Below are 13719 nucleotides of genomic sequence, written 5' to 3'. Positions count from 1 at the left end.
TGACAAAAAGAGACATACAGACAAAATACTATGCAAGGTCTTTTATATAAGTATACATGTTTATTGGAGAGGGTATTGACGCACAGTGAGTAAAATAGTGTGATAATGAGATGGGCTCTAGTGCTTTTTCGGATGTTCCCCTTACCGCTGTGATCCGGGTTCGATTTCCATTGCAAACAATATTTAGCAATTTTAATCAGCAGTGCTTATTGACTGATTAATCATTGCACTATTGTAAGTGTATGAAGAGCCCATTGGTTGTATACGCGAATAAACACAGTAGCTCTTACTGTCGTCTTAATTCAATGCGCCTCATATCCCAGTGCGGTAAATGGGGAAGAGAAAAATGTTTTAGTTGTACTCAAACATTGAATAAAATAGAACTTTAGTGCTTCCATTTTCAGGGTTTATACGTGTGCTTGGAATCCTTGAAAATGCTTGCATCTACTGTTGTGTTGTTAAAGTTTGAAAAGTGATTGGAGTTTAAATGACGTGCTTATAAATGCTTGAAATTGTTGACATCTTTCTTAGGCTGGGTGTTCAAATAAGGGTTTTAAGCATATTTTAAGGTCGCAAAATAGGATTTGGGCGAGAATTAAAAACGTAGGTTTAAGCATTAAACTACATTTAGAGTCTGAAATAGGGTTGGTGGTAGTGTTACAGCCAGAGTTAAGTGTAGGATTAGGGTTAAGAACTAGCGTTTGATCTCCATGTTAGGGTTGTAAACTGAATGTAGGGTTCCAAACTTTTTCGGGTTAGGTGTAGGGCCAGGGTTCGGGCTGGAAGTTTGGGTTTTAAACCGATCTTAGGGTTCCAAAATTAAGGTTGGGGCTAGAGTTAAGGTTGGAAACTCAGGTTTAAGCTCCCTTTCTTTTAATCCGCTTTGGATTTCTTCTTTCCATGGTACTGGAAAAATTGGTAAACAACAATACTTACAATCTCATAAAAGCTCATGCGTAATTAGTATTTAATTTGTTGTATTTTCCAGGGTTGAGTCCATGTGCATGCAGATGAAAGAGGTGGGCAACAAGGTCAACTTCATCAAGCGCTCCTTGCACACGCTGGACTCGCAGATCGGTCACCTGCAGGACCTGTCCGCCCTCACCGTAGACACCCTGAAGACGCTGACGGCTCAGAGGGCGTCGGAAGCCAGCAAGGTCCACAACCAGATCACCCGCGAGCTCAGCCTCTCCAAGAACGTCGTCCCCAGCATCGTCCCCGTTGCCGCCGACGCAGGTCCCCAGTCCAAATCCTCTGTCATGGGCAGACGCGGCGTGGGGAGCTACTTGGCCTCCGCCAACATCGCCGAGTCTCTTTTCGGGAGCGGCGCCGGAGGATCCGGGACCGAAGGAAGTCGAAGAGTCGGGCCGATTCACTTAACGGGACTGGGGTCGGATACCGATCCGAGTCCGGAAAGGAGGGGCTTGTTCGGGCACCTCGCCGCCAAGGCCGGCTCCTCCGGCGGCGGCGCCGCCAGTGCCTTTGTCCAAAGTGCTCACGCCGTTTCCCCTCCGGAGCTCCATTTCCGGGGCCACTCCCTCACCCGCAATAAGCTGAGCCGTCCACACGAGCCGGAGTATTCCGACACGCCATCCAGCCTGCCCAACGTGCCCTTGCGGGCGGCGCATTTCCACATCAGCAGCATCCCCTCCCAGCCAGGCGGCTCCAGCCACCCCGAGCTGGCTTTCCACCAGCAAACGCCTGACGGCGCCGACGTAGAATTCGGGGTGTTTGTCGGTAAGTACGATAAAGAACCCGGTTCTGTTCCAGAGATGAGAAAGGACGATGAAAGCCGTGCGTGCGTGTATTCGACTTCGGCCTCTCCTCTGCCTGCTCGCTCGCCCGCTTGCTACCCTGACGATGCACAGGGAGGGAGGGACGGGGCTTTGTGCTACGTTAACGAAGCTTTCTGCGATGACGAGGGCCAGACCACTCCGGGTACACGTGCCTCCCGCGCTGTGGCGGGGCCCCAGAGAAGAAGAAGCAGAGATTGCGACGTTTCTACGCCGCCAGGGTCCTGCCGTGAAGATGAGAATGGTGACGAGCAGACGCGTGTGAAAGCGCAAACAAGAGGTTTGAGTTGCAGGTTGCATCTGCCTGCTACCGGCGTCTGTCCACTTCCAGATCGGGAGACATGCAGCTTTTTCCTCCCTTTTCCTCTTTTGTCTCTTCTCGCTGCTTCTGTACATTTTGTGACCGTTTGCATGAGTGATTAACGGGATGATGGTACCAGGATACTTTCCACAGGTAGAGACGGGTTCAGGAGTCTCAATGAAATGTGGTGATGGGATTATCTTTGCCCCTTTTTGTCATCCAATGTATTTATCATTGTTTTGCCTGAAGAGCTTTACTATCAAAAAATGAAACGTTTGGTTATAAACTGGGATCGGGAGTTTCACAAAATCCAACAAGAATTGATCGAACAGATAATAATGTTGTCTTGCTTTCAGGACACAGAGAGTGTTTTGAACCCCAGCGCTCGACACCTAAAGAGACCCGAAGCCCCCAACCTAGTCCGGCCACCCGTACCAGACAATTGGTTGGTTATCTAGCTGTCACTGAAAATACGATATATGTTTTCTTACCATGTCGGCTTATCCGTGCGAAGGTGCAGCAGGAAGGTCCGGGTCACATCAGAGCTGTTAACTCCTATGCCGGTTTCACAGAGTTTGACAGGAGTCCCGCTTTTCTCCATCCTGATTCTAGTATGTCATAAGAAATAGATGGGTTTTTTCTGAGCTGGGTGAAATTGTGATGGACTTTTGTTTTTTTGGTCTGTAGCTCTGAGGAAGAAGGATCGTAGCAGAGTGTCAGCGGAAGATATTCTCATCCATGAGGATCCGCGGTCTTCTGTACCTGTGGTAAACGCATATTTCTTTGCCCTCAAAGAGCGCCACTCTCATCAATGTTCGAGACAAAAATAGTCCATTAGTAGTTCAAAATACTAAGAAAATACTCAAGATTTACCACATAAGTTCTGTGAAAGTACCAAAGTTACAAAATTAAAACTAGAGTTATACCACAAGTTTTTCTACAAACATTCAACACAAATTGTTCCCCTGAAATACTACAGAATGTCTACAGTAATGTTAAAAAAAAATCTACTTTGGAAATACTACAAAATACTTAAAAAACAAAACTACAGTAATTCTACAAAAATACTTCGGAATTAGTACAAAAATACTACTATGGAAATACTACTAAAAAGCAACAACATAAAACTACAGTAATACCACAAAGGTTTTTCTACAAACATTCAACACAAATTGTTCCCCCAAAATACTACAGAATGCCTACAGTAATGTTAAAAAAAATCTACTTTGGAAATACGACAAAATGCTTCAAAAATAAAACTACAATAATTCTACAAAAATACTACAGAATTAGTTCAAAAATACTATTAAGGAAATACTACTAAAAAGCAACAACATAAAACTACAATAATACCACAAAAGTTTTTCTCCAAACATAAAACACAAATTGATCCTTCAAAAAAACTACAGTAAATCTGCAAAAATACAACTACAGTAATGTTAAAAAAATCTACTTTGGAAATACTACAAAATACTTCAAAAATAAAACTACCACAATTCTACAAAAATACTACAGAATTAGTACAATAATACTACTATAGAAATACTACTAAAAGGCAATAAAATAAAACTACAGTAATACCACAGGAAATACTATCAAAATACAACACAAATTCTTCTCTCGAAATACTACAAAAAGGCTATAGATATACTACAGAAATTAGACTATAGTTCATAAAGTGAAATGGGGTAAGCAAGGGCGGGGCAGTGTCTTCTTGTAACCATGTACACTCATTCTGCTATTTGAAGTACTGTATTTTCCAGACTAAATGTTGCACCTACCAAAAAATGCATAATTAAAAAGGAAAAAACATATACAAGTCTCATTTTTAGGGAAATGTATTTGATAACATCCAACACCAAAAATATACATGACATCTTGAACTGCAATTTAAAATAGTGTGTGTGAATCTACCAAGTGCATTTGGAGTACCACTAATAAAATAACTCAAACTCAATGATACCATCAGGTATCTCACCGTAGTATATGTGGCAACCCAGCCAAACTATAAAAAAAAAAAGCAACCTATAGTCCTTAAACTACCGTAGTTTATAGCGAGTCGTGCTGATTTTATTTTTCTTAACACCCGAGCAACCCGCATACTAACACTATCATTTTCTTTCTTAGGAAAGAGTTCAGGTCAAATCAGCTCAAGCAAGCAGTCTGTATGTATCATTCTGTGTTTTTTGTGTGTGTGGGTGTACTAGTGTCAGCGTGTACGACCATGCATATAGATACTGTGTTATACTGTTTTAAATTATAGGAAAATATATAACTATATTTCTGCAGCTTGCATTTATATTTTTAAATTTAGGCTTTTATTAAACCTTTTTGTGCAATACTTACATTTTTGTTTAGCAGTAATGTTGTGTTGACTATGCTAAAATATGTGTCGCATTCAGGAATTCATGTAAACTTGACTTTTTTTATGTACATTTCAAATTTATTGCGGATTCTCTTCCAGCCAACCCCCTGGGGAAGACATATTAACCGGTAAGTTTCTTTTATTTCGTTTGTCTGCAGTGCGATCTTGCCACATTCTTAACCGTCTTAACAATAATAATGTTTGCCTTTGATGCAAAATTCATTTGATTTAACATGAGACATCCTTGATTCTGCTGGTTTGATTTCCCCATTTTCATTTTATTTTATTCTTTTTTGCAGCATCGGTCTCTCTTGGCACACCTCGCCACACTCACCTCGGACCCAGAAAGGACTGTGAGCAAAATTTCAATGATTCTTAAGTGCTCAGACAGAAATGACATGTTCTTGGGAAATGTTATTATCTTCCCATGACCGACCATTTCACTTTTTCAAAGTCACAATAACAACTAATTCCTTCTCTCTGCAGCCATTGGGTCACCATTCAAGCCTATGGAAAATTACCAATACTCTGGTAGGCTTCTAGATTACTTAATGTCATTATTGAGTCTCCACATCCTCATATAACTGCTAGTTTTTTCACTTACTAAACAGAAATACTGTAATCCCTTGTTTATCATGTTTAATGGGGTCCAGAACCCTCGGCGATACGCGAAAATCTTGCAAAGTAGAGCTCCCATTTTTAACATGCGCTCTGCCAGCCCCTGCTAACAGCAGTAGTAGACGGGGAGAATGGATTGTGGCTACCTTGGAGCTATTTATCTTAGGAAAAAAGAATGGAAAAAAGAGCTACCAGGCATGAAAGAAATAGGCTCGCTCAACCCCTACTCTCAGAAATAGTTGACTGGGGATAATGGATCGCTGCCAAAACCGTGCAGTTCATTTTAGACAAGCCGTTATGACATGCTTCAACGGCACTCTGCCGGCCCCTGTTTTCAGCAATAGTCGACTGGTAACATTAGATAGGAGCCACACATTTGATTTTAGGTGGGCCAGAATGGTACGTCTCCAGAAAAGGTTTCTCTGCCAGTCCTCGCTCGCAGCAATATGGTATTGGTGATAATATATGGTGCGGGGTCGCACGAGTGCAGTTTGTTTTAGGTAGAAATACAGTAACTGCGAAAAAAAAAAGCTGCCAGGCCCGAAAAAGGTCCACCCCGCCGTTCCCTGCTTGCAGCAATATGGGATCAGGGATAATGGATCCCAGCAAAAACAGTGCAGTTAGTTTTATTTTGGCTACAGTGACATTCCTCCTCTTTCTGTCACCTGCTTTCAACAGTTGTTGACTGGAGATAATCCAATCACAGCCATGCATTTCTTTGGCTGGAGGCGTGTCAGAATGTGCCTTCTGCTGGTTCCCTCTAGCAGCTATATGGGAATAGGGATAATGGATTGTGTCCGCGCAAGCGCAGTTCATTTTTAGCAGAAATACAATAAATGCAAAAAAAAGCTGCCGGGCCCGAAAAAAGTTTGCTCTGCCGTTCTTTGCTTGCAGTACTATGCGATCAGAGATGATGGATGGCAGCCATAATAGTGCAGTTCATTTTAGTCAGGCCACAATGACATGCTTTGATGGCCTGAACAAGGAAAAAAAGTGCTGCGTGCCCCTACATTTAGCAATAGTCGACCGGGGACAATAGATCAAAGCCACAGCTGTGCATTTCATTGGCATGGTGCCCACTCCCAGCTATATGGGATTGAGAAAAATGGATCATGGTTTTACAAGTGCAGTTCACTTAGGCAGTAATACATAAACTGCAAAAAAGGGAAAAAAAAAAGCCAGGCCTGATAAGAGTGCATTCTGCCAGTCCCTGCTCACACCAACAATTTGAGAAATCTGGATTGCAGCCAAAAGAGTGCAGTTCACATTTTGATGGACGACAGCCCAAAAGGATCTGCCAGGCCAGACAAAATGTGCTCTGCCGGCCTCCGCTTGCAGCAATATGAGATCGAAGATAATGGATCACAGAATATTTTTCAACTTACGATGCAATGAAGCCACAAAGTGCAAAGTAGCGAGGGATTACAGTAGTTATTTTTGATGCAAAAGGTTTGACGCTGCGCTGGTGTGTTTGACAACTTAAAATATGAATTGTCCTTTCTACAGCTGTTGAACGCAACAACTTGATGAGACTGTCACAGAGCATCCCCTTCACACCTGTGCCCCCCAGAGGTAAGGAGTATAAACAAGGGCTTTCCAAGGTGGTACCTGCGGGTACCAGGTAACCCCTAAGAACACCTGAGTAGCCTGCGAACAGTTTTCAAAAAAGGCTTATGGATCTTTACGATTTTCTAGTAAATTCGATTTACGAATTCATGATGTTTCATGGTTGCTCAATAACCTGTTCCCCAACACACAGACCTACTCCACATAATGAAATGTAGAAAATATTTCCGAGATTGTATGAATATAATTGATATTTGTATCGGAATCACGTTTTGGCAGGTCCAAAAATGTATCCACGAATTAATCTTGCATGTGCATTTATCAAGATAAGAAAATGACTAATATATTTTGACGATCTAAATACGTGTGTCAATATTTTTTAGACCAATCTCTCCCCATAGAGGTGTCAGTAATCTGTAGTTTACGCTTTCAGTTGCAGGAAGTTCTTCCCATTACTTTTTAATTTTTTTTATTTCTGTGTCTGTTTTAAAATCTGTGTGTGTGTATTTGTGCTCTTCAGTAACTTTTTCATAATAATCCTGCCATTCCTGCGCATCTTTGACTCTTAGCTGACTCGAGCAGACAGGAAACCCTCAGAGGTGAATAGTAGATGTGATACCTGACTTCACCTGTTGTGGATTAACTGTAAATCAGCTTGAAAATATCTGGCAGGATGTTATGAAACAATGTTGATAGAAGAAATCACAAGATGTTTACTGAGCAGAGTCGGGGCGGGGAAAAAATACTGTCGATTCCGAGAAAGAATACAATCGGTTCAGAGAAAAACATCACGTAACCACGAGGACGCAGTATAAAAAGCCCACTGTCTCCTGGACGGACTTGGCTTGGATGAATGTTGCTGAACGAATGCAATAAAGGGCGTTCCCTTTCCGTCATATCGTCTCTGCATATATTTTGTGGCGACGCCCAACGACGTCCTCCAAAATAAGTAGCGCCCAATGTTTTTTTCCCGCCCCGACTCTGCTCAGTCAACATCTTGTGATTTCTTGTAACAACATTGTTTCATACCTTCCTGCCAGATGTTTTTATCAAGCTGATTTACAGTTAATCCACAACACACCCTCATCACCTGATTTGCCAGCACATTTTCTTCCCATTACAATTTACCACTGAGAAATGATACCTTAATTTTTTGTATGGCCCATAATAAGTGTCCACGTGTGATGCCTAATCCTTGCACAAATACACATTTTAGTCCCCGGTTTAGGTGTTGCTTTCTCCTGTCCATTTGGGCGTGACACGTAATGGGCACTGTCATACAAACTAATACCAGCTGCCGTTAATCACGAGGCAAGAAATGCAATGGAAAAGCGAAGCCACCAGAGAGCGGTGTCCGCATCATTTTTGAGCAGACTTGTGAAACATGGCAACAATTTCAAGCATCTCCAAGCATGTCACCCAAAATTCAAGTTTTTTTCGATCCATGGAAACAGAACATTAATTTACAAGCACCTGTATGAACCCTGTGTTTACATTCCTGTATCAATATCAATTGAACATATGTCGCAGTAAGCCTTTTTTTTTCAATATGCCTCCGACCACAACAGGAGAGCCGGTGACGGTGTATCGGCTGGAAGAAAGCTCACCCAACACCATCAACAACAGCATGTCTTCCTGGGCCCAGCGCGGTCTCTGTGCCAAGATCGAGTTTTTGGGTAAAGAGGAGATGGGCGGCGGCCTCCGACGGGCCCTCAAAGTTCTCTGCACCTGGTCCGAATACGACATCCTCAAGCCCGGCTGCTTCTACATCGTCAAGTCCTTCCTGCCCGAAGTGGTCCAGACCTGGCAGAGCATCTACAAGGACGACACCGTCTTGCACCTTTGTCTCAGGGTACGTACCCCATACGAAGTCAAACTTGAACTTTCAGACTTAATACGTTTATTTATGGGGTTCTAGGAAATTCAACAGCAGCGAGCAGCACAGAAGCTGACGGTGGCCTTTAACCAGATTCGACCCAAACCTATTCCTTACTCGCCAAGGTAAGCAAGGCCACAGAAACCGCATCCGAGAAAAAAAACTAGAATTAGAATAAGTTTTGCCCGCAATGATAAAAATACTAAAATACTGTAGATCAGGGGGCGGCAACTTAAGACTTGCGAGCCATATATGGCTCTTTTCATGAGAACATCTGGCGGAGATATAATAGAACTTGCTATATACTGAATTGTGCCATGCATTTCTGATGTCAGCACGTGAATAGGCAGGACACCACAAAATAATTCAAGGCTTCGTTCCCGTATGCATACATTTTACTGCTTAAACCTTCGATGGTCTGGGCAAAAATTGTACTGTTTTTAGTCTTTGTAGTTTGTATTCTCCCTCGTGCTTTGCAGCACTCGTTTTTGGTTGCACGACACAATACAGCAACATCAGTGGTCAAATATTATATAGTGTCCCTTTTAAGCACCTAGTACAGCTCTCGAGGCAATTTGTTATCCAATGTTTTGTTTCTGATGGTGTTTTTCCAAATGGTGACTCGCAATGACTCAGCAAGCAACCTTTTTGTCACCTAACAAGATAAACAGGCTTCTGTTTTTCATTTTAATGTCGGCAGTCTATTTTTGCCTTTAGTGTCTATCCATCGCATTGCTACATGTCCATCTATTTTACAATTTGTTCTAGTGCTTGCTACATTTCTTTACTTATTTCTTTTGTCTCTGTTGACGTGAGAGATTATCTGTTAGACTATTGAGCATTGTCAAGTTGTCAATAACTGCTAACACTGTCTTCGACTAGCCATGAGCTCTTTCATCGCTTTTTGGGCGTGTCAAAAGCCACGATGAAAGTATTGTGGAATTGACGTGCCGGTAGAACTTCCATCTCCTGAATGTGCTGAAGGAGTATGTTACAAACCATTCATCTAACTCAACTTGTCATTTCTGCACGTTTTGGAACTGGTTTTCTATGTTGGTCAAAATGAAAATTAGTCGTTCGAATCGGTGGTGACAGTTGAGCATGTTGCCACGTCGGTGGCGTAATTGATGTTATGAAGTTGTAGCTAATGCTAATGTGAGTAATGTGCCTTTCGACCATCAGTAGGTGCGACGAAAACCAGGCTGGATCGAATTCGGTTGAGTTGCCAGGAAAATTCCTACAGTAATCAGGAGCACAAATTGAGAATGGGAAAGGGCAAGGTGCATTCAAACGCAGTGGACATTGAATCATTTTCTAAATGTGTCAATAGTAAATGTATTGTTACTCTCACAGAAAAAAAAATTCTGGGGAAATAATTGTGCTCTTCCATCCTCCTGAAAAAATTCCAATCAGCAATATGGGATTTGGGATAATGGATCGCGGCCTGACTTTTCATTTTAGAAAAACTAGAAGAAAAAAATCTGCCGGCATACTCACCAACACTAGCATTTTATGCGTTACACAACCGCCTTTCTCCAGTTAAAAACGCCTACATATTTTTTAAATACAAATGTACCATTTTTTTCCTCCATATTCAAACAACAACAATACAAGTTATAGAATTTTAGAGTATGGCTGCTTTATTTTAAAGTCTGTGCATGAATGAACCGCTCAAACGATCACATTGGTTTTCTATTTTGGTAAAAGTTGGCTATTTCCGGTATAAAACAAGCACGTGTACGTAATAATGGAGTACACAACAACAAATACTGCTCTTTAATGTAAAAGGAGTGGCCTCACAAAAGTGCACTCCAGCAGTCCCTTCCTGCTCGAATGAAAATACGATGGGGGATAGTGGATTGCAGTCGCACAAGTGCAGTTCACTTTTTAGTGGACATGGTGTCACAAAAGAACCGTCAAACCTGACAAAAATGCGCTGTGATGAATTGCGGCTTCATGGGTGCAGTTCACTTCGAGCGTAAACGACAGTGGGACAAAAAAAACACCTGCCACGCCTATTTGCTCTCCCGGCCACCTCTCTGCAATAGTCGACCGAGGGTAGTGGATGGCGGCCGCACGGTGCAGTTTATTTAACTTGGGCAACGATATCACGCTTCAGTCCACGTGTTGAATAAATTTTACCTTCTTAAATGGTTCTATCTCAACCCACAAAGCACTGAGCCAGCAAATATAATAAAGTACGAAATAGCGAGGGATCACAGTACGGGATAGATTGTTTTTGATGATAAAACGTAAATCTGCACCCAGGTTCCTAGAGGTGTTCCTGCTCTACTGCCACTCGGCAGGCCAGTGGTTCGCCATCGAGGAATGCATCACGGGCGAGTTCCGCAAGTTCAACAACAACAACGGCGACGAAATCGCGCCCACAAACCTGCTGGAGGAGACCATGCTGGCTTTCAGCCACTGGACCTACGAGTACACGCGAGGGGAGCTGCTGGTGCTCGACCTGCAGGGTAACGTCTCGCCTCGCGCTCTCTCGATTAAGTCGGCTCTCTTTTACTCTTTCTCTTTTTCTCTTTCAGGGGTTGGAGAAATCTTGACTGATCCTTCAGTAATAAAGAGTGGCGAGAAAGGGTACGTTCATGATTTTAAAGTAGTTGCAAGGGAGCTAAAAAATTGTTTCGTATGTGTGCGTGTAGTCGTCAACATTTTCCTATGCAACTATCTTTGTGACTTGAATAAATAATAGTTTTAGTGTTATTTTACATTGAGAAGTAGTCACATTTGCCTTAAATGCCAATTGATCACATTTTAGTTACATCAGGCCAGAGGACAGACATGATGCAGATGTGGCCCTTGGTGAAATAAGAGTTTGACACCACCGACTTAAAGCGAGTTTGTATTAAGATGCATTAAAAAAGAAATATGGATTATTATAGTAATACACAATACAAGAACTATAGAGAGATTTTCGAGGTGGATTATTTTGGCTTGACTCCAGCAATTTGCCTCCTTTTCCCAGAAATACCTTTCAACATGGCATGGCCCAAAATAAGATTATATATATATATATATATATAGGGCAGCACAGCGGCGCAGTGGTTAGCGCGTGTGCGGTACAGTTCTAAGATCTTGGGAACCTCCTGTGTGGGTTCAAATACAGCTACCGGACTTACTGTGCGGAGTTTGTATGTTCTCCCCGTGCTTGCATGGGTTTCCTCCGGGCACTCCGGTTTCCTCCCACATTCCAAAGACATGCATTTCAGGTGGATTGGCCGGTCCAAATTGTCCTTCGGTGTGAATGAGCAAGCGAGTTGTGTGTCCCTGTGTGCCCTGCGATTGGCTGGCAACCGGTTCAGGGTGTCCCCTGCCCACTGCCCGATGATTGCTGGAATGGGCTCCAGCTCCCCCGCGACCCTACTGTGGATAAACGGTGCAGCTAATGAGATGATGATATATATATTTTCTTTTTTTTAATTCAATTTTAGATTTTGATTAATTATACTGTTTTTAAATATCTTGATTGAAATGAAAACATTTTAATTTATCTTATTACTCAGAAGAAGATGGACCCTGACGCCAATAATAAATAACCCTTTACTGCAGCCCTTCATTTCATATAACAATTTCCCCCCTTTTTTTTTTCTTTTACTTCAATCTTTTTTTTTTTTTTTTTTGCGTTTGCCGCCCGCAGGTCTTACGACATGATCTTCGGACCGGCCAACCTCGGTGACGACGCCATCCGGAACTTCCGAGCCAAACACCGCTGCAACTCCTGCTGCAGGAAACTAAAACTTCCCGGTGAGACAAAATATTGTGCAAATATTACAGTGAAAAATAATATTTTATGAGGATATGTATTCCACTGGGTTATATGGCGCACCCCCAAAAATAGTTTTTGGTCCTATATTTTCCATACATAAGGCGCACCGGACTATAAGGCGCTACAGTGGGAACATCAACAAAACAGTCAGATAGTTCTGTCAAACTTATTAACCCCTTAACATTCCGACGACTCCCAAAGAAGCAAATACGCGTCTCGGACACGTATGGACACGGTGTTTGTGCAATGTCACCAATCACTCAAATGCGTAATTCCACGTGTCAAGTCATGTTTATTTGTATAGCATGAGGAAAGTTAAACTCTTGGGACTCAAGAAATGCCAACCATTTCTTAGTTTCTATTTTCTTTTTCGCTGGCAACTGTGAGGACAGCAAAGTAAGAATTTCATTGTGCAGGGAAACGTGGTTCTTCATTGTGCATAAAACCATTAACACTTTGAATTGAATTTGAAACTAGACTCATCACAGAAACATCATGATCAGTCTGAAACAAGATACTGGGAAAATATAAAAAGTCGTCTTGCAGACATCACGTTCAATAATAATACGCAACCTTGGTCCTCTTACATCCGTAAGTGTAATAAATCCAACCGTGTAAAATATTTACGTACTCCAAAACACATGATAATGCAGACGAATAATAAAAAATCTACGGAAAAGCATCTCTGCATCGGTGGACGTTGCTTGTTGCTAGCTGTCTGTTTAGCACCATAATTCCCGTATACAAATACAGACTAACATAGTTAAACATGTTTTTTCCAGGCCGTAGAGCAGACAAACTTGTGATTCACATCTTTTTCGGCCAATTGCAGGCTTTGTTTTGCCCCAATTTAGCCTACGTGAGCCTGTAAATGCTAAAAAGGACCCGCCTCCTTTACCTCCGAATAACTTAAACCAATAGTGACCGATTCGATTGATGATTGTGTCAATCATTGGTTGGGATGAAACGCCGACATACACCGTGGACTACTTCGCCCACGGAGGGAAAATGTAGTTGGCAGCTGCTTGCCTTAGGTGCGAGACTTTGCGACTCAATATTGATCCCTACATAAGCCGCACTGTATTATATATGGTATATGGTCAGCTTTTTAAAAAAAGGCTTTTAGGTGCGCCTTATAGTCGTGAAAATCTGGTAATTGTCGGAGGGAGATGAGTTTCAGGAGGTATATTTGTTGATATGGGGCACAGGCTCTGGCATTATTCGTCTTCATTTTTTTTTTATATCAGATCATCGAACGTCACAAAGTGACATAAAATGCACTAAAAAAAATTAGATTCTTTTTTCAGGGACACAGGTCTTAATTATTTTGCCATTATGGCCCTTTGGGTCAAAAAAGGCAAGAATTTGTTTTGCGGATCAATTTCTATGCAAGCCTGATAATAAATATCATGTCAC

The 13719-nt window shown here is 42.1% G+C and overlaps 1 protein-coding gene across 1 annotated transcript in view; it reads left to right on the top strand.

The window, feature by feature from the left end:
* Positions 1-13719, top strand: part of trpm7 (transient receptor potential cation channel, subfamily M, member 7) — a 72853-nt gene that overhangs the window by 58468 nt on the left and 666 nt on the right. The window contains 14 exon segments of the mRNA XM_088333332.1: positions 989-2073; positions 2451-2539; positions 2609-2705; positions 2782-2861; positions 4222-4259; positions 4559-4587; positions 4759-4812; positions 4946-4990; positions 6584-6649; positions 8212-8495; positions 8562-8644; positions 10788-10993; positions 11063-11114; positions 12175-12281. Coding sequence (XP_088189458.1) covers positions 989-2073; positions 2451-2539; positions 2609-2705; positions 2782-2861; positions 4222-4259; positions 4559-4587; positions 4759-4812; positions 4946-4990; positions 6584-6649; positions 8212-8495; positions 8562-8644; positions 10788-10993; positions 11063-11114; positions 12175-12281 — 2315 coding nt within the window.

Source organism: Urocampus carinirostris, chromosome 4 (assembly GCF_059441175.1).
Source record: "Urocampus carinirostris isolate Australia breed hairy pipefish chromosome 4, RoL_Ucar_1.0, whole genome shotgun sequence".
NCBI classification, from domain to species: domain Eukaryota; kingdom Metazoa; phylum Chordata; class Actinopteri; order Syngnathiformes; family Syngnathidae; genus Urocampus; species Urocampus carinirostris.
Note: the sequence above shows the minus strand (reverse complement) of the source record. Positions and strands in the feature narration are given on the sequence as shown.